Raw genomic sequence first — 21,001 nt, 5'->3', positions numbered from 1 at the left:
TATTAGGAATCTAACCTTGCTCTTCGGTCCACATATGTATGACCATAATTTTTAATTTTATAATGATTTAATCCTCACGATATCAAATCGAAAAGTGTTAGCAGATCTAATAATTTTTAGATTTAATAGTTTGTGCTCAGAAAAATAATTCGGTGCATAATCATTCTTATTACATAACAATAAAATTTTGATAAATTCGAACTAACTCGCTCCATAATTAGCTTTTGTAAGCATTCTGGTGCTTTGTAGTTGTTCATAATAATTCATTTGTTTTTTCGACCGATTGAAACTAAAATTTAGCACAGAATTAGAATTGTAGATGCAAAATCTCATACAAAATTTCATATATTTAAATCATTGTGTTCTTAAGTTATCGATTAACTGGCTTTTGAAGTTACAGACCATAAGATGGCCAATCTTTTGACGGATTTGTTACCAAATTTGATACGGATCTACACTTCAGACATTAAATCTGTTTACCAAATTTTATTCATCCAGCTCTTATCGTTTTGAGTTATCATTTTCACTTGTACTCGGGCAGCCGAACAGACGGACTTCCTTTGGAAGGATTTCGTTCAAAATTTGATACACATTTAAAAATTAGGCGTTATCAATTAGGTCTAGATAAGTGGATAGAAATTGAAGAATTATGTGTAATAAATTAGGTACAGCTAATGTGACAGAAATTTAAAAACTAGGTGTAACAAAATAGCTCTGGCTTAGGCGTAATTATCATAGGTCTAGCTCAAAGCGTTTTTGAGTTATAGTGTTCATAGACAAGCAGACATAGTTCTCAAAACGTAATTTTCGGAAGATCTGAAACGTGGTGATTCTTTAAAATCTCGAGATCGAATTTGTTGAGGATTTCAGTACTTTTTCTTTGTATACCTTGTAAAGGAGAACTTAAAAATTCACATTGTGCAACGCGTTGGAAAAACCTTAAACTCGGATCAATGGATGAGAATAAATGATTTTTTTCAGGATTATTTAATATGAGCGTGAAAATTCTTTCACCTTCTGGATAAAGGTCACTCACTGAAAAGAAAATTTGTCAGAATCACTGCAGTTATACTACACAACAATTCCTAAACAGTTGTCTTTTCCAAGTGAGAAATATTTTATTTTACACGATAATCGTTGATTAACAAAATAGAGATATTTATTCCAGAAATTTTTTGTCATGTTTTTCTCAAAGCATATTTCGCATTTGTCGATACTGATATCCTGTATAATGTAAGACAATTTTTGAATTAATTAAATTAGAGCAAATAATGAGCAAAGAATTGTTAATTTTTTTAATTTATAATTTTGGGCATAAAATATTCAGGGTTTCTCATGGTTTTAATTATGTGGACATATGTTCACCATTCCTCCTATCATATCATTGTGATTTATAACGATATTATTATTCTTTAAATAATAATACATTTTTATCACGTAACACATAAATGACGATATACAATGACATAATTTCATTAAAAATTCCAAGAAATACCTGGTTAATTTTAATTATCTCAATTTAGTTATTTTTTAATAATTTTTTATTGTTCGTAGCACGATTACATATATAGCATTAATGGTTTAGGACAAATTTAATAATACATAATAATTTTTTTAATTATTTATTCGTCATTGATTGTAACATAATTTTGTTTCTCTTTCTCTCTGTGTGTAAACATAATTTTTGAAAAGCAGAATCGTGGCCGAAGACAGAGAAGGCACTTTGAATTTTTAACTTCGTTTTATTCCATCCCGAGAGGCATGATTTATATACAAACATACGCGACGAGCACATCAACACAGAACAACACAGAACGAAATGAGGAAAAGCTAATGAAAGATTTATCCCTGTGATTATATATTGTGAGATTTTGATAGGGATTCCTTTACACATGCCGAATTTGATAATGGAATTATAGTGATCTTTTCAAAGAATGTCTTAGCTCGACAATTTTTTATCCCTTCACTCTGAGTGTGGGAACTTGTCTATGGCAGAAATTTTGCAAAGCTTCCATTGCATTAATTAAATAAAAGAGGTGGAATTGGATCAGGAAATAAGAAAACATTTTAGAATGAAGTTAATATGGGCTAAATTAAGCTAAAAAATTAAGAAATTAATAAAGTTTAAATTCGATTTTAAAATATCATTACAATTTTTCCCCAACCGCAAAACGTGGAAGTGCGTCGGGGCCCTTCGACGCACAGTCTTACCTTACAATGGTGTTCATGCAAGAAATTTAAATTTAAATGCATATTAAAAGTGATACCTAAGTTTCCCTTACATTTACATTAATATAAAAATTCATTTTGAACAAAAATATTAAAAATATAAAAAAATAACAGTGATATTTGTGAAAATATTAGATAAACTTAAATATTCAACAACACAAAAAATAATAATGTTAAAATGTGCAATATAAAAATGATTTTCTGCAGAAACTCAGCTAATTGTCTCTATTTGGTGAGGAATGTCTCTAAGGAAAGTTTGCAAACAGTGTACTTTAATAGTAGAAGGCTCACCAAAATTATCGAATTGGGTGTAACATTATGGAATAATAAATTGAACTAATATAATAATAAAATATCAATATAGTTCTGATTTTATATGAAACACTTTAATATGAAAATAATAAATATGAGAGTCAAAATACTCTTATTATAAATATTAATGCTCAAACAAATTGCATAAAAATGTGTAATTTTAAAAGAAAAAACCTATTACCCCCTAGTTAGCCAATTAGTGGTCACTAGCTAAACCTTATCCACTGATTTCTAATAGTGGGTGAAACTTAATAACCTAAAAATTAGGACATCAAGAAGGGGGATATAATTCTTATTCTCTTTCTACTCCCATCCAGGAATATTCGTTTCCAAAGAGGAGAATAAAATACCCTGGATAAAGAAAGAAAGAGATATAAATTAATTGGGAAGTTGCCCTATACTCGCTTCTCAATAAGACTGCTACTTTTGAATTTATGTTGTGATGTTGTCTATCACATCATCATCATCATCATGAAGAAAAGGGGAAAAAAAAAAAAAAACCTTTTACGAGCGGAGACAACGGGCCAACATAAGTTGGGTTTATGTGGAAGAAACACGAGAAATAAAAGGATTTTTTTTAAAATTATTATTCATGACTTACTTTTAATTTTTCTGCTGGGTAATAGGTTCTTAATTTTGACACATGAGCAATATCAGTAGCTTTGTTTATTAATGCCTTTGGTTTAGTTATTTCATAATTTACATCTGAAATTTTAGTTACTATTTCATATGCACCTGAGAATACAGGAGATAATTTTCTACGATTTGGATAGTTAAATTCCTCATACATTACAATGTCACCAGGTTTGAACGGAGAATCTATAAATCTAGCATCATATCTTATCTTATATTTTATCATGATATTTTATGGTATTATCTTAAGCTAATTTTCTAGCTTCTACTGCAGGATAGAATTGATTTTGAGCTACAGGAGGAGGATAAGGTAAAGTGCCAAATAACAAATATACAGGAGATAATTTTTTAACAGAATGGGGTGTCAAATTATATTTATTGATTATTTGCTCTAAAAGTCTAATTCAAGGAATTTTAGTTGGAGAGGAATTGACCTTACACTTTAATTTAGTTACTATTGACTTGTTAACTCTTTCACATTTCCCATTAGTGTGTGGATGATATTAAGAAGTTAACAGATACTTGACACTATAATTTCTGAGGAAATGTTTGAATTTATATGAGATAAAAGCACCATTTCTATCAGTTAATAATTTGGAAGGTACCTGAATTTGGAAAACCTGCTTTAATATATTAAAGTTTCGGAATTTTCATTTTTGGAAGGAAAAGCCCAAACATATCTAATTGCAAGATCAATTACTATATGAAGAAATTTTTTAGTTGAATTGTAATAATTAAATCCACCAACAGTATCGACAGAAAGACATCCAAAAGGACGATCTGTGGGGGGTACAGCCTGTAAAAGGCCAAATGTTTTTTGCTTTTTCTTTTTATTTAATTCTCAAAAACCACACTGTTTAACACATAGTGCAATATCTTGAGTAATATGGGGCCAATAATATTGAGGACTAATTAAATTTATCATTTTTTGAGTACCTGGATACCCAAATTCTTCATGAGTATTTTGTAAAATTTTTTTCCTATTTTTCTCCTAAAAAGGTACAACTATTTTAAACAAATTTTTATTTTTAACTACAGGTAAATCATTAATATTTTTATATTTAGGGTTATCCAAATTGTTTAAATTTTGATACTGTTTTATCTCATCCAATTAAAGTAAATGTACAGTATGTTGGGGATATGGAGCAGTAGCATCCCTTGAGAGCATATCAACTTCAACAATAGCTGTTCCCTTTGAATATTTAACTTCATAATCAAACGCTTAGTTTTAAAGACCAACGAAATAATCTTCCCCTAAAATTTTTAAGCCAAATAAGAGCAGCATGATCAGTATGAATTATGAATTTTTGTTCCATGTAAATAGTAATAAAATTTATCAAGAGCATCTACTATTGCTAAACATTCCAACTCAGTTATGCAATGATTTTTTTTCATAAGGGCGTAAAGTTCTTGAGTGATAAGATGCAGGATGTAATTTACCCGAACAGTCGGGATGTTTTAGAACAGCTCCAATGGCTACCTGAGATGCATCGCAAAACACATGTAGAGTTAAATTAGGGTTATATAGTTGTAACACTGGTTTAGTTATCAATTTATATTTTAATAATTCAAAAGCTTTTTGACAGTTTTCCATCCATTGCCATGGTGTATCCTTTTTAAGATTATTTAAGGGCTCTCTAATTTTGACAAAAGAATCAATAAACTTATGATAAACATTTACAGAACCAAGAACACCTTGAAGTTGTTTAACATTTTTTGGAGGTTGTAATTTTTTAATACTTTCAATATTATGGTTATCAGGAAAAATGCATCCTTCTTTGACTTCATACCCTTAGAATTTAATTTTATCTTGAGCCAATACACATTTAGAAAATTTTAATTTAATGTTTTCTTTTTCAAACATTTGAAAAATTTGTTTTAAAGATCATAGTGTTCATCTAATGAGTTAGAAAAAAACTACTGTATCATCAAAATAATGACATGCAAAATTTGAAAATTTATGTTTATTTAAAATTCTACGAATAGTTCTACTGAATATTGCAGGTGTATTTTTAAAGCCAAAAAGTAGAACTTGAAATTCATATAGACCTTCAGTAGTTACAAATGCCAATTTATGTTTATCTTGTTCATGCAAGGGTATCTGCCAATATCCAGATGCAAAATCAAAGTTGAAAAAACTTTAGCAGTACTTAATTTATCTAATAATGTATCTAGTCTAGGTAAAGGCTCTGCCTCAGATTTTTAAAGGGAATTAATTTTACAATAATCAATACAAAGGTGGCTTTTTCTATTTTCATCTCTTTTATATGCTAATGTTACAGGGGAGGAATAGTTACCAGTAGATTCTTTTATTAAACCTGCAGCTAACAAATTTTTAATTTGCTTGTTCATTTCAATTTTATCAGTAGCAGAGGCTCTATAAACCCTTTGTGAAACTGGCAAATCAGATGTTAAATTTATTCTAGGAGGTTCCATTCTTATTCTACCAACATCATATTTATTTTTTCAAACACATTAGAATGTTCTGACACGAGAGACAACACGGTTCAGATAGTTTGTTTACAGTCAGAGGTGGAAAAATTTCCTCCGAGGTATTCACTACCTTGACCTTATTATCACCAGCATTATTATTTTCAACAATATGTAAAGATATATAATTATTATTGTTATGCAAGTTTGTAATAATTTTTCATTTTTTAAATATTTTATTTTTATCTCAATCTATATCTAATTTATATAAACTACAATCTGGCAGCCCTGAAATTATATATGGTAAAGGATTGTCCATAGTAAATAATTTGATTTTCTTATTTATTTGGCCAATTTTGAAATATATGCCACAATTTTGGGTAAATTGGAACGTTCCATTAACTTGTTTGACTTTAATTGGGTTTACATTTCTTCTTGTCAAGTTAATTTTTTTCACAGTATCTGCAATATAATTAAAAGAGTTGATCCTGCGTCAATAACATTTACTTTAGTATGAGGGTAATAAACATTGTCCAAGTTAGCTAGACTTAGCAAAGTTGAGATGTGTCCAGACATTAGTTTTTATCATTGTACTTGGCCAAAGGCCTCATTAGGAGAATTTTGTCTCATTTCAGGATTTTAAGAACAGCCAAGAAGAGCTTCTGTGAAACCTTATTGTTTTGGAGATCTTTCCTTAAAAACTGAATCAGTAATGTGTTCTGTGTTGAAAGCGATGTTCCTCTTAGCATCGATAAATGTTCTTATATTGTATCGTGACGAAGTCAAGTGGATAGGACAGAACAAATTTGATAAATTGAACGAATTCCTTTATGAATTTCTAGTTTAATGAGAACTGTAAAAATATTCCTACATGATACCATATCGTTCTTTGTTATATTAGCGAACAAGACGGCATTTAAAAAAATACAATAAATGGTTGTAATATCAACAGATCTGGCAATGGTAAAACTTTATTTATCAATACCATGTGAAAGTTTTAAAATGCCGCTTTCGGTTTTAAATTTGAATGGGTTTCTCTGACTTTTAATCGGTAATAGTTTTTAATTCTTATTTATTTACATCAATCTGTAATTTTTATAATTTTTCTGTCGTGTTACATCCATATATCAATGTTTTTAACTGTTTACGTAGATCGAAATTGTTCATTTCCGTACATTGCGCCGTGATTTCGATTGCTTTTGTCATATTGATCAAATGCATTTTGAATAAGAGATGGTGCTTAACTTTCATTATAAGAGAAGTTCAAAAGCAGTGTTGAGTTTTTAAAGATTTTTTTTTTTCAAATTACTCTTGTTTAAAATAATAAATGAAAAAAAAAAAAAGTAACAATTCCGCTTATTTGCATAGTTTCAAGTTGGAAGGATATTAATTAAAATATAATTCCATTCCCTTTATTATAGTTTCTTTAGGAGATATCTTTCAAAACTCATCTTTGAAAGAATGTGTCCAATAAAAATATCTTCAATACCAGCCAAAATGATGTTTGAAATATTTCTCTATAGATATAATTATATCTAGAGAGAATTATATTATTTGTTAAAAATTAAACAATATTATGAAACATTTGTTTTACTGCTTAAAGTTTAATGATTTTCAGTCCAATGAATGGAGTTTTTAAAGGAAGAATCGGTGTGAGAAAAAAAAGTTATAAAGAACGTGTGTATCTCTATACAAAAGCATGTCATTTCTAATTTTAATGGTCTGTTCCCTCACACAGTAGCCAATTTTCTGAAATGTTGTAAGATATTCATATGGGTGAATTTATTTTCAAGAATTGGTATTCAGCAGTAGACTAAGGACATTTATGGTTAAGAAATATCTCTTGGAGAAAGTAGTACATTGGCTCTTAGGCTCTATCCTTAACAAGTATTATTTAAAAATTGGGTGACCAGCATATGCTTTAGCAATTAATTATTCACTAAACTTAAACTGGTACTTAGAAATTTTCCTCCAAGTTAAACACGAATGTTTGCCAGATCCCATTGCAAATTCTGAAGGAATTCGGCCTATCCGTCTATATAGAAGCAAAGCCAGACTTTTACTTTGGTGCTTTAGATTGATATGACCAAAAGAATATGTTATACTGTCTCTTTATCACTAGCTCTTGACTTATAAATTTAATTAGCTATACAAAACCTAGTACAATTAGTTATAGCTACATTTTCAACAGTTTATTTACTTTAAGTATTTAATATTTAATTTGTGTATTGTACAACCATGATAAAAATCAGAAACTTGTCTTGTGCTTATGTACAATCAGTAAAATATTTTTGCATAGCCTTTCTTTTAAAAGAATTAATAACTGATTAAGTTTTACCGACATTATTTCAAACTTAAAGCTATTAAGTATGCATATGTAAAAAAAAATAAAAAATAATAAAAAAAAAAAAAATAAAGTTATGATTTTAGTGAGAAAAATAAGCAGAACTTATAAAAAAAATTATGCATATCTTCAAAATAATTACTTGAAAAGCACTTTGATATTCAAATTTAGTTTGTAAAAAGCTATTAGTTTAATTTATATATTTGTAAAGATATTGCTTTATTAATCTGTGGATGCTAACTATCTCTAAATATTCAATTAAATTTCAAAATTTTTTGAAATAAAGAAAGTACTCCTTTGCTAATCAACAGCAAAATTTTGAATTATTCTATCATTATTATTTTAAAATTCTCTCTCCCTCTTTTTTTATACATATCTCTTCACAATTTTTTCTATTGCCATTAAAATATTTAATAATACTAAAAGCAAACATAATTCAATAACTTAGGCAGAGGGAAAAACAGTAAAGTTTTTGCAAGTGATTAAAACATGTCTGACAGCATAGGCTTCAGGCTATGGAAAATTAAATAAAATTTTGCCTTACTTCCACAGTAAATTTGGAGGATATTATTGCATAAAAAATAAAAAACATAAACACCATTTAAATTTCAAAATATTACCTGTTCAGTAAAGAAAATTTTGTGTTTGTGAAATTTTTCCTTCAATCATTACTAATTTTTTAAAAGAATACAGAGTTTTAAAATTAAATTTATAGGTAGTCCCTTGACAGATAACATAAAAACATCAAACTCTTCTTCAACTGATTTTTAAAAATTTCAAAATTTTTTTCAAAAGACTGAATTTCTAGGTCGCTATAAATTAATAATCTTTTTTGATACATTTTCTGCATATAGCTTCAAGAGCAAATTTTTGTTTGATGGCAGATATACAACTTGGGTAATTTCGAAATTTATTTTGATGAATTTATAATTATTAGAGCTTATATATATATAAGCTCTAATAATTATATATATATATATATATATATATATATATATATAAGCATTATTTTATGTGAAGCAGAATGCAGTTTGAAGACAGTGAAGATACTTTTAATTTCGTGACGTCGTTTTATTTCATTTTGAAGAAGCAGGCATATGTACAAGCGATGAGCACATAGAACAACACAGAAAAGGAATGAGGAAAAAGCTCTTGGACATTTTATCCCTGGTCTTATATAACCTATGATTTTGATAGGGAAAATATTTCTTTACAGTGCTAATATATTAAGAGATTTCGATAGGGATTTTCGTTACACTCCCGTAGAAGGTAGGGGAAACACAGGGAGATTTTAAAAAAGAATTTGCCTCATCAGCGGTATTTTGCCTCTTCACATGGAGTGTGGGAAAGTACACTTTTAGCTGATTCAGCAATTTAACAAAGCTTCTCTTGAATTAATTAAGTAGAGACAGTGGAATTGGATCACGAAATAAGAGAATGAACTTACTATGGGCTAAATTAAGATAAAAGCTTGGAAATTAATTAAATTGAAATTAAGAGTTTAAAATATCATTACATATATATATATATATATATATGCTGTACGTTGCTGAATCCTTTTGTACTATTTTTTTTTATGAAATTTCATCATTCAATCTCTGTTTTTCATATTTTATATCATAAATTATATCTCGATCTTAAAAAAACTGATTTGAGGAGTTAATAATTTTAATCTTATTTGTATAATCATTAATGTGTATAAACATCAGTCTTTTGATATTGATTACCTCTATTCCTTGTGCCTGTTAAAGTGCTGTTGCTAACTAAGACAGCAGAGTTTATTAAATGGTACTTTTCTTAGGGCAACATTTTATTTTGAACATATGAGAATAACAACAATGAGAAGGATAATCTCTTTCACGGTGCATGAAGATAGTAGAGTTTTAGCAGGAATTTATGATATTCAGTTATTGCTTACTTTAAACATTTATGAAATGTTTAAAGTAAGTGTCAATCTATCTGTTTGTGTGTATATGAATGTCATAACTCAAAAATACAAGCTAGGAAATAAAATTTAATTTGTGTTATGACATTGAAATTGTAAATCTTTTTTAAATTTTGAATCCAATTGTTTAGTTGGGAGAGGTCCAACATGTATATATAATTTTCAACTATACTACAATGTAAAACATAAAATATCCCATTTGTGTAAGCATGCAATAAAGTTGGAAGAATCACTTCTGTTTGAATCTAATTTTTATATATTTCTTTGTTATTACTACTCTATTGATATGCATGTAATTTAGCTTGAATGCAAGAGTAGTAGGAGAGAGTGTTGTACCTTTAATCAGTTTTCAATATTAATTTTTTATTGCCTTCTTATTTAATTCACAGTTCTATCACAAATATTGATCATAACCCTGTTTAGTTCTGCATTTATTACATATTTTTTTAAAATAAATTCAGTCTTAACATCTTTAATTATTTTTTAACTTTATACAATGGTCAAAGGTATAACATAGTATTGTACCTTTGACCTGCACTGATTTTAAAAGCAAATATAAATGAGAAAATGAATTTTATTAACATAATATGATAAAGTAACTATTTTTGATTACATTTTTATGTATAAAAACAAGTATTCATAATTTGTGAAAGGTTTGTTCTTTTTAAAAAAAACATTATATTACTATTTAATAAATGAGAAAAATATTTTTTGAACTTCATAATTTGGAGGATAAAAAATTCACTACTTTCATAATTCATTTTTTAAAACTTTTTTTTATTGTTTAAGTAGTAGGGTTTCTTTTAAATTCCTGCTTTTTTTTTTTTAAAGTTTTAGGTGCATTATTTTATTTCAACACCTGTAAGGCTAGTTTTTCAGAACTGTCTATGATAATTTTTAATTTAACTACTTTAAATTAAAAAATTATCACCTTATTATTATTATCTTCTTTAATTTTTAATATAAAATGTAACAAATGTTATTAGCTGTTGACACAAATGTTATTAGAGAAAATAAATTTTTCTGAATAAATCTTCTGAATAGCCAGAATATGAAGGACATATATTCCTTTCTCTAAATAGATATATTTTTCATTCATCTAATAAACAATTACTTTGACATTATTTTTTGATTTTCAGAGAGTATTTTAAATAAATTTATTAAACTAAATCGGCAGTGAATTTGAATTTACAGCGTTGTAATGGCAGTTAATGTGGAATTTTTGGCAAGTTCTTATAATTGTGTTGAAATTTCTAGATTGCTATATATTTTCAGTTACCACTTTCTTCCTCTTTCATTAACATAATATATAATATAAAAAGCAAATAAATAAATAAATTAAAAAAAATTGTATGATTGAAACTAAAGAATCAGTTTTTAACAGGAATAATAATGGAAGAACTGATTTAAAAATTAGTTTCTGATTCAGTTTTGATTAACTTTTCTACCTTGCTTTTTTAAGTGCAAATATATAATTAAAAACTAATAAGTTTGATTATCCCTTGACATAAGTTACAAATTTTGTTTCCCCAATTTTTGAATTTATGCATTGTGTTCCTAAGGTGAATTCCTAAGGTGTGTTCTTATGATTGAATTATATATCAATCACTTTTGAATTAAAAGATTTGAGAGAAAAACTTATAGTATGATTAAAATTTTAACTCTAATTTTGTTTAAACAAATGTATGTTTTTGAAAGAAAAAGAAAAGAAAAATCTAAACAAAAATTGTTTAGCAACTTAATATTTTTCCTGTGTGAAAAATTCCATTTCCAAAAAGATCGGCAGATTTTTATTAAAAATAAAGACTATATATCTTGCAATTTTTTTATTGGATATAATGTAATTTTTCAATGTTTCATTTATGTTTAATCCTATTTTCAGTTTCCCAACATTTTTATTTAAAGACACAATTATCTTATCTGAATAGAATTATGAACTCAGTGTTTTCTTTATGTATGATTTATGAATTGTTTTCATTATAATCTTGCTGAACCTAATGTTTTTTTTTTTTTAGTTTATCTCCATAATCATTATATCTGTTTATTCATTTAAGCATCAAATTATTGCTTCTCAAACTTATAAATTGAGAAACTAACCAGAGATACTACAATTAGATACAAAATTACACATAATCCATGAATGCCTCAAATGAATCAGTAAGACTGCATATTCCCAAGGAAAAGTGTCATCTAAGTATATTGCAAGGGAGGGGGGAATTAAGGAGTAAAAATAATAGTGAAACCTTTTAATATGTTGGCCGTATTTTTGTATCATGCAATGAATAATTTTCCATTTGGTATGACATTCAAATACATATTTATTTTTACATTTACAAGTGATATTAAATATTCTTTGTATTTACAATTTTATATATGGATTTTATAGATATTTCACTCTTTAGACCCATATATCTCAGGAATATTAATATATCTTGTCCAGTCTATCTAATCTAAAAGCACAGAACAAATTTTTGCAGGGATGCTAACTGTTTCTTGCTGTATTCTTCTGCATTCACGCACACTTTAGGAAAGATTTCCATTCGAGCAAATTCACAAGCTCCAATGTATGTGCAATGGTAGCGATACCTTGAAGCAATTACCTAAAAATAAATAAATAACTTTTTTATCACTTTATCAGTTATTGTTGCTGTGGTAAACTATGCTGTAATAATATGTTTTTATGGAAGCATTTTAAAATGAGAGTTAAATATTATCATAATTTGTTAAAAATTAAATGAATTGATCAGACTTTAAAGAATTTTGGTAAAAATATTTTCATGGGTGCAGAAACAATAAAAAAAAAGGATTTAAAAAATAATTATATATAAAAAAATTGATTGTGGGTTTCTTTTTTAGCAAAATCAAAATTATATTTTATAATTGGGAGGAAGTGTTCTCCAAATTATTAAGTAATTTATGAACTGTTTTCAAAATTAAATTACTTACTTTTGGAACTATTCTTGGTTTATTCAGAGTTGATAATTCTTTAAGTAGTCTTTCAACAAAGCCTGGTATCATTGTTACTCCACCACTAACATAAATATTTTCAGCAATTTTTTTACGGACATCAACACCTGTTGCTTGGATAGCTTTTTGCACTAGCTTATGTACTCCTGGATTATCCAAACCCCATAAACTTGGCTTAAACAACCCTTCTGGTACGCAGAAGCGAGCATCATCAAGAACAGCTTGTCTGGAAATAAAAGATTTTTTGGCAAGTTAAAAAAATATGCTTATTATTAAACTTGCATATATATTTTGGGAAGTTTGAAAATTATATGTAGCATTGAATATATTAAGTTGGCATGTTTGTAAATTATATGTAATTGATGATGTGACCATATGCATTTCAATTTTAATGACATAAATAATATTAATTACAACAATATAAAGCTATTGTTTTAGAGATTATTTCAAATGAATTTTTTTCAAGAGGTTTTATCCTTCATTGGATTCATGAGCACTGTACAAAATACTTTGCCATTTTCACAATTTACTTTATAATTTTTGGATTAATTTTCTTTGAAATTTATGGAAATTTTTTTAATACAGTAAAATCTGTACTGCCCATCTTGAGTCCCATTAGGGGCACTTCAAATATGGAAATAAGAAGTTGTAGCAGGTTCTTACTTCCTGTGTGGGTATAATAATAGTGTGGGTTTGAATTACCTCCACTTCAGTGATGGATCATAAAGTGGGGGGGGGGATGAACACATGGGCTGCAACATAGTAGGGGCTATTTTCTGTCCATGTCATGGTCCAAATTAAATGTCACGGTAACTTGATCATTCATAGATGTGGATGCCTATGAAGACTGGGCTGACTCTCTATGCTATATCTTGAAATTCTTTGATCACTTTGAAACTGAATGCTCTTAAGGAAATAATGTTTTAGAAGCCTCATTGATAACATTAAAAGAAAATTCTGAAATAATTATTTAAAATATTATTCAAAGTACATTTTATAAAATTAGAATAATTTTTAAGATTTTAGCTGAATATTGTTGTTTTATTTATAGTTACTGAAATGGGAAAATTGGAACTTTTTTTGTAATATTATGAATTTAAAAAAAAAAAAAATGTCATGCTACTATGATTAGATGAATATATTAATATCTTCACTTGGGTAATTTGCTTCATTTGAATAAAAAAAAAAAAGATACTGTAATATTGTTCAAATATTGATTTAATCTCTGTCCTTAAATTTTATAAAGAACTATGATTCATATAGATAAATGTTACTTACTGAACACAATTAAAATCCTTAGCAAATGGTTCTAGTGTAACTGATTTTCTCACCATTTCTGGACATGCAACAGTTAGTCTCATTTCATTTTCATAATCTTCAGCAATATAGGAAAGATTTTCAGCAATATATTGTACAACAAAAGAATCAATGTCATTCGATAAACTACAAAAGAGAAAAAGAAATTACTTCAGAAAAATTATGCGGTATCATAGTATTTATTACTTAAATTTCACAAGAATCTGCATACCTTATATGTTTCTCAGCTAAAGCATGTTTCATATGATGAATTAGTCTTTGCCCACCATATGGTAATCTTGTTACACCATTTTCTACTACGAATCCTATAATATATTGTGAATTTTATAATGTTATCACGATTAGGCAATGTTTCTAAAGTGCTGATTATCTAGCAAGCACAGTTTTTTCATTACATATCCAGACTTTAAATTGCAATTTCCAAATGAAAACTTAGCATTAATAATATGTCATAATGAGTATCAATAGTCTCATTGTCTAACATTAACGTATATGACATTTCATTATAATTGACATCAGTTTGTTGGACAGGGATTTGTTTGCTATTTATAGAACATAAAAGATAGGCATATATGACATTAGGCAGCCATACATCCAGTGTTAGTGAATGTCATTATTAATTGCATGCTTTTTATTTAGTATATATTTCATAAAAAAGTATTTGTGACAAAAATACAGAATCATTGATTTTTACATGTCTAGGAAACCTTTGAATCATACGTTTGGTTTAATATTTGTAGGTGTGAATCTCTCATAAAAAAACAAAAAAACCTTGATTTAAAAAAAAATCTTTTTATCATTAAATTGCTTTCTTGAAATTATTAATTTTGAAGAATTGAAATTTTGGTCCATTATTTATCAAAGAAATTATTATTTAAAAACTTTTGAATAGATTATTACAGAAATTACTTCTAATGCCTGGTTATTATTTATTTATTTATTTTCAGAATTTGCTGAGTTTTGGATTTTTTATAAAGCTAGAACTAAAATGTTGAATTAATGTTTTCTTCTTCTTTTTTTTTTTTTTTTCCTTCCAGACAGTCTTATCAATGAATGAAATACATATATGTCGTGTCTTCTAACTATAAGGTATAAACATGAATTATTAGAGAGAAAAAAAATTTTTTTGGCTCCTTTTTAAAATCATATTGCATCCTTTTTTGAACTGAAACTGACATATTGGTTGATAACTAGGAAAAATAATCCTTTAAAGCATAATAAATTAAATTCACACAAAAAACAATTACACCCAAAGAAGTTTTCTGATTAATTAGAAGTTTAATTTGATAAAGAGAAGACGAAATTGAGAATTGTTATTAACAAGTTATTAATTTTTGATTGTAGTTTACAGTTTTTGTTCTTGAATGGCAATATTTATATTTATTTATGAGCGTACTTCCTAATTTGTTTGATTGGATGATCAAAAACTAACATCTATACCATAAAAATGTTATTGCAACAATAAAATTAGTAATACAACATATGTAATTTTATATTTTTTCTAAATTTGACTTTAAATACATGAAATAGTGTAAATTAATCTTTATTTAATGAATTATTGTTGCTTGTTTCTTATTCTTAATAATAACCATGTATATCTATATTTTAAATGATAATTACTCACAGCGGTAAAAGAAAAATTCAACATACCATCAACTACTGGTAAAATATCCATTCTGTCACCAATGTCCACTACAATACCTGTACTAACGTTGTGGGCATATAGTGTGAGAATAGCTTGATGTGTTAAGCTGACTGATTGAACATTCATATCTTCTAACAGCAGTTTCACTAGTGTGTTTTGATCTTGGATGCTAATGGTTCTTGGTAAACAAACTTGAATCTAATATTAAAAAAAAAGAGAACAATTTGCTAAAATAATTGAATTTAATGCAAAAAATATTTTTGATTTCAGTACGCCTTAAATAATGCTAGATAAGATCTAAAACTTACTGTGTAATTAGTAGGATCTACTTTTAAGTCTTTGATTATCTGTTTGAAGATGCCTCCTACTAAACTTACATCTAGACTATGCTGTAAATTATCAAAACACATTTATTTAATTTTTAATAATATTATCTGTATATTTCTTCTATTTACTAATTATTAATTTTAATATTTTCTTACCTTTATTATTTTAATTGATGGTCGCAAAGGGAATGATAGATTTGAATTTTGTCTGATATCATGTTGAAGAGCTTCTTTTCCATATACATGGTTGCCTCTGGAATTATTTTTAATGTAAATGTATTAACTTTTTTCTGAATTGATTTATTTTTAAAATTCAATTCAGTTAATCAGTAATTTGATTATCTTTCGTCTTCAAAAATAAATATTACATTCAATTAAAAAAAAATATGTACTTACGTTACTTTATCAATGGCACATACACTAGGAAAGAAAAGGAAGGGTAATGTAGCTATAAAAAAATAAATAATTAACATTAACAAGATGTGTCACACATAACTCATGTCAGAACACTGAATTCAATTAAATAAAACAAATATTACACTAATAATGAAGTAGTAGCTATGATATTAGTCAATAATTCAAGATTGGTGATGATTATTTTTAAACAGAATCTCACAATTAAATTTTGAACTTAAAATAAATTAATGGAATTAAAAAAAATCTTGGTATTAAAAAAACTATCGTTTTAAAAAGGTGAATTTACACTTACGTTGATCCATCAGAATTCCAGCTCTGGTTGAGCAACTTCCAAGGTCAATTATTACGACATTCTGTAATTAAATTTTTGTATTTTCAGTAAAAATTATCATTGTTTTATGATTTTGTTTCTGACCATTACACTATCAGGTATTTAATATATTTATTGTATCCTTATTTGATAGGAATGATCATTTAACTAAACATGCATCAGTAAGCATATCATTCCTACTTAAAAAGCATTTCTATAAATATAATGTTTATATAAATAATAATGTTTTCAGAAGTCTCTGAAGGATACTTTATTTGATGTATTGTTTTGGAAAAATTCCAAATACAAGTCAATTCTTATCATATTAGTAAATGTGTAGCAACTGAAATAAAAGTTAAATTAAACAAGATAAGATACGTCCCTAATATGCTTTATTGATACTAAAATACAATTCAAGTGTCAGTGGAATGCCATCAGTGTTGTTTGTTTACATTCTGTTTTTATGAATAAACCTGAACTCACCTGATGGTATTTAAGAGGATAATGAACAAGGTTAATTTGTTCTGCTGCCCAACATCCTGAACAATATTTCTGTATTTCTTCTTTCATTTCTGTTGCTTCTTCTTGTGTAGTGCATTTAATGTACACACTTCTTCCTATCTAAAGAACAAAAAATGAAATACATTTTATTTTATGCTCATTTGCTTTCACCAGCTGTTGAATCTACAGTCATTATTTTTGTTTTCGATAAAAAGAAGGGGGGGGGGGGAAGAAAACTTATTATTTCCTTAAATATATAGTTACATGAATGATTTCAAAGAAACTATTTTACTCTTGATTCACCAGTACAATTTCAAGGAAAAATAATAAATATATTGTAAGCAAATTGAAAATTGTTTATTACTTTGTAGTTTTAAGGAAATAAAACACCATTTCATGTAATGAAATATATGTGTAACTTTCGCATTTGCACAGGTTTAAGTTCATATTGGGGGGGGGGGTCCTTTAAATTTATTGCTTGATTAAAAGATCATTGTTAGTATTTGTCTGCTACTAAACTGGAAACTAAGTAAAGAGATTAGTGAAATTTTGAATATAACACTAAATCTTCTATAGACATTATTAATTTAGAATTAATTATTATTAATTTTAGAATTAAGATAGAACCGTTAGATGGATATGTTTTAGGATCAGAATAATGTAACATTAGAAAACCTATTTATATCTAATTATTTGTGAATGATTATTTCTTCATTAGCAATAACAGTTTAATCTAATTTAATTTGTTATGCCTTTGTAATATCTTCTATGAGCAAATAAACGGGGAAAACTTGGTAAAAGTGCATATTTGTTGTGCATACTAATTTTAATTTTGCAGAATTCTATTTGCAGAGTATTAACTTGTGGTTACAGAATTAAAAGTTTACTGTTTTTGTGAAAAATCTTTCATGTATATGGTTTTAGTTGGCATTTAATTTGATCATACATCTAATATCCTCATGTTAGTGTTTGAAGCTTTAGAAAATGATAATACTAACAAGATTCTTGTTATCTACTTGCAGAACAATATTATCACATGTGTCTTAAAAACTAACATGTCTTCAAAATTACAGGATTGAGTAAAGCAAATAAATATATTGAAAAATAATTTCTAATACTTAGCAAGATTTATAAATATTTTATGAAAACTTACTTTATTATCCAGTTGCAGGATATTTCTATTTACAAAGATGTCTGTATATTTTAAAAGTAGTTCCAGCAATACATTATTTTCCTGAAAATTTAAAAAACTCAAAAGTTGGTACTGCATATATATATATATATATATATATATATTCCAGGAATTTAAGAGGCACATTGAACATTGGAAATAAAAAAAGAAACTGGGCTTTAAAAGATACTAAATTATAGTTACCTGCTTTATTACTATGAACTGCTGTTGAAGTTTCAGTGTGTAGTATCCATCAGGATATTTAGAAAAGGCACCTTGAGACAACACTAAGACCTCCTTGCAAAATTTTTTTTCAACTGGATGTTCCTAAAGGTAACATTTATAATTTATTAGACTTTTTATTTAATTAGAATTATTTATTTAATTTAATGAATAAATTATTTCATTATTTGGAAATTAAATTTGTTATACAATAGAGCCCCCAATTATATATATATATATATATATATATATATAATTAGGATAAAATCAGATACTGAGATAATTGACATAAAAGGGTGACTATTTCTTGGGAGGAAAAGAAAAAAAAAATATGAATAAAATATTAATTTAATGACTACAAAAACAATTTCGTTTACATTTTCTATAATTAATTCTGTATTAAAATAACACTACCCTACTTTGAACATATTTATCAAAGTCAGTTGTTTTGCTTTATCATTTATTTGTTTTTACTCACAAAGTTTGTGTTTACAGATTTATTTATTTTACTCAAAGCAATCAACTTAGTGATCTAAATAACTAGAGTTCTTATGTAATTGAAAAGTAAAAAAAAAAAAAAAAAAAAGTATAAGGTAATTAGAATTTAATCTTAATGAAGTTATCAATTTTTTAAATGCCACCATGAGTGATATAATTTTCTGCAAATTCTATATTAAACTTCAATATAACTATACATTAGTATATTTTACAATATTTATTTTGGAAAGTGTTGAAACGAAATTGGAAATGATTAGTATACCATATTTATATTTTTTATGTATAATATTTACATATATGGGATAAATTGATTTTAAATTAATATAAAATATTTCATTTTTATTTCTGATTATTCATTAATTTTTATTTTTAATCTTCTTTAAGACTTTAAAATAAAATTGATAAACAGTCTCTTCTCTAAACCATGAATCTACCTCATACTTATAAGTAAATGTGAACTGTGCTGCTATCTTTAGTTCTTGCCTCTTTAAAGTGTAATTCTTGTAATCATGCTAAAGTCTTTATTTGCTTTTGAAGCAAAATTTGCTCAACTTGAAGTAAAATTGTTTTTGAAATCTTGAGTGATAGAATAGCCGAAAATCCTGAATATAATATTTTATGCTTCCCAAATGTTAATCTTTCAAGTGCAAATGTGTCTATGCACACACACACTGAAATTTTCAAATTTACTATCTTTCCATTTAGTAATTTTTTTTATTTGAGTAAAGAAGAACAATAAGGTAAATACATTCAATATTTTTATAATTATAGCAATATAGCAATAGCGATTTGAATTAATTAAATTATGTAGTCTTACCTTTGATATTCTAGGCTCTGGAAGAGTGTATAATGAATCCACAATAGCTTCCTATAAGAATTAAAATAAAATGTGCATTTATGTATATTATCTTAGAAATGAAATCATTAAAATTAAATGTTGAGAAATATTAAATTTTGATGTTATAATATTAATTTCATTAAATTTTAAAAAATTAGAAATCACAGTCATCAAATTATAATAAATAGTGTAGTAGTATATTTAAGTTTTCAAGTAGTATGTAGGATCATCCATAGTTATTTCTTAGACTAGATATGTCTTGAATCTGTGAATAGTAATAAATATCAATTGATTAAGAATTAGTTTCGCTTACAAGGTTACCAAAACTTATTGTTTAGATATTGAAACTATATAAACACATATTTGTTATTGCACCTTTTCTAATGTCTTTTTGTGCTAACGTGAAGCTTCATCAGGTTTTAACCTGAATTGTGTATTTTATAATTTTTAATTGCCTACTTGAGTCAAACAGTCCAATAATTTTTGTCACTATTCATTTGAAATGTACTTACATTCTGAAAAAAAATTATAATTCCATGTTAATAATCATATAGATATACAGGGTGGTTATAGTTAAAGTTCCACTTTGAAATTGTTATAAAATTAAAACTACTGGACCAAATGTTATCAAACTTGAAAATAATTTATAGGAGGTCATGGCAATTTCTTTTCTGCCTCCAAACAAAAAAGTTCAAAAACTCACCACCAGGTGTGAAATGGCATTGTATGTATTATTGGTAAGCAAAATAGGACATGAAGATATCAGTTTAAAATGAGTTTAATAGTTTCTGAAATGTGTTACAAAGCATGTTCAATGTGTGTTATCTCAAAAGTACTGTTTATGGTGATAATTTAAACAATTTGGTGGAACTGAAAGAAGCAATATACTGACATGT

At 26.7% G+C, this 21,001-nt stretch overlaps 2 protein-coding genes across 2 annotated transcripts in view; one reads left to right on the top strand and one right to left on the bottom strand.

Moving 5' to 3' along the window:
* The first annotated feature begins 6,573 nt into the window (after window positions 1-6,573).
* Window positions 6,574-21,001, top strand: part of LOC129960300 (PIH1 domain-containing protein 1-like) — an 81,697-nt gene continuing 67,269 nt past the window's right edge. The window contains exon 1 of the mRNA XM_056073624.1: window positions 6,574-6,655. The gene's annotated coding sequence lies outside the window, so the exon portion shown is untranslated. The remainder of the gene's footprint in view (window positions 6,656-21,001) is intronic.
* Window positions 12,193-21,001, bottom strand: part of LOC129960299 (POTE ankyrin domain family member J-like) — a 103,079-nt gene continuing 94,270 nt past the window's right edge. The window contains exons 4-16 of the mRNA XM_056073623.1: window positions 20,085-20,135; window positions 18,752-18,874; window positions 18,530-18,610; window positions 17,359-17,496; window positions 16,858-16,918; window positions 16,545-16,596; window positions 16,305-16,401; window positions 16,131-16,211; window positions 15,828-16,020; window positions 14,389-14,482; window positions 14,139-14,303; window positions 12,840-13,086; window positions 12,193-12,493 (exon numbers count right to left, since the gene is read on the bottom strand). Coding sequence (XP_055929598.1) covers window positions 12,344-12,493; window positions 12,840-13,086; window positions 14,139-14,303; window positions 14,389-14,482; window positions 15,828-16,020; window positions 16,131-16,211; window positions 16,305-16,401; window positions 16,545-16,596; window positions 16,858-16,918; window positions 17,359-17,496; window positions 18,530-18,610; window positions 18,752-18,874; window positions 20,085-20,135 — 1,533 coding nt within the window. The 3' untranslated portion in view covers window positions 12,193-12,343. The remainder of the gene's footprint in view (window positions 12,494-12,839; window positions 13,087-14,138; window positions 14,304-14,388; window positions 14,483-15,827; window positions 16,021-16,130; window positions 16,212-16,304; window positions 16,402-16,544; window positions 16,597-16,857; window positions 16,919-17,358; window positions 17,497-18,529; window positions 18,611-18,751; window positions 18,875-20,084; window positions 20,136-21,001) is intronic.

The sequence above is a fragment of the Argiope bruennichi genome, chromosome X2 (genome assembly GCF_947563725.1).
Source record: "Argiope bruennichi chromosome X2, qqArgBrue1.1, whole genome shotgun sequence".
NCBI lineage: Eukaryota > Metazoa > Arthropoda > Arachnida > Araneae > Araneidae > Argiope > Argiope bruennichi.
This window is presented reverse-complemented; position numbering and strand designations above follow the sequence as displayed.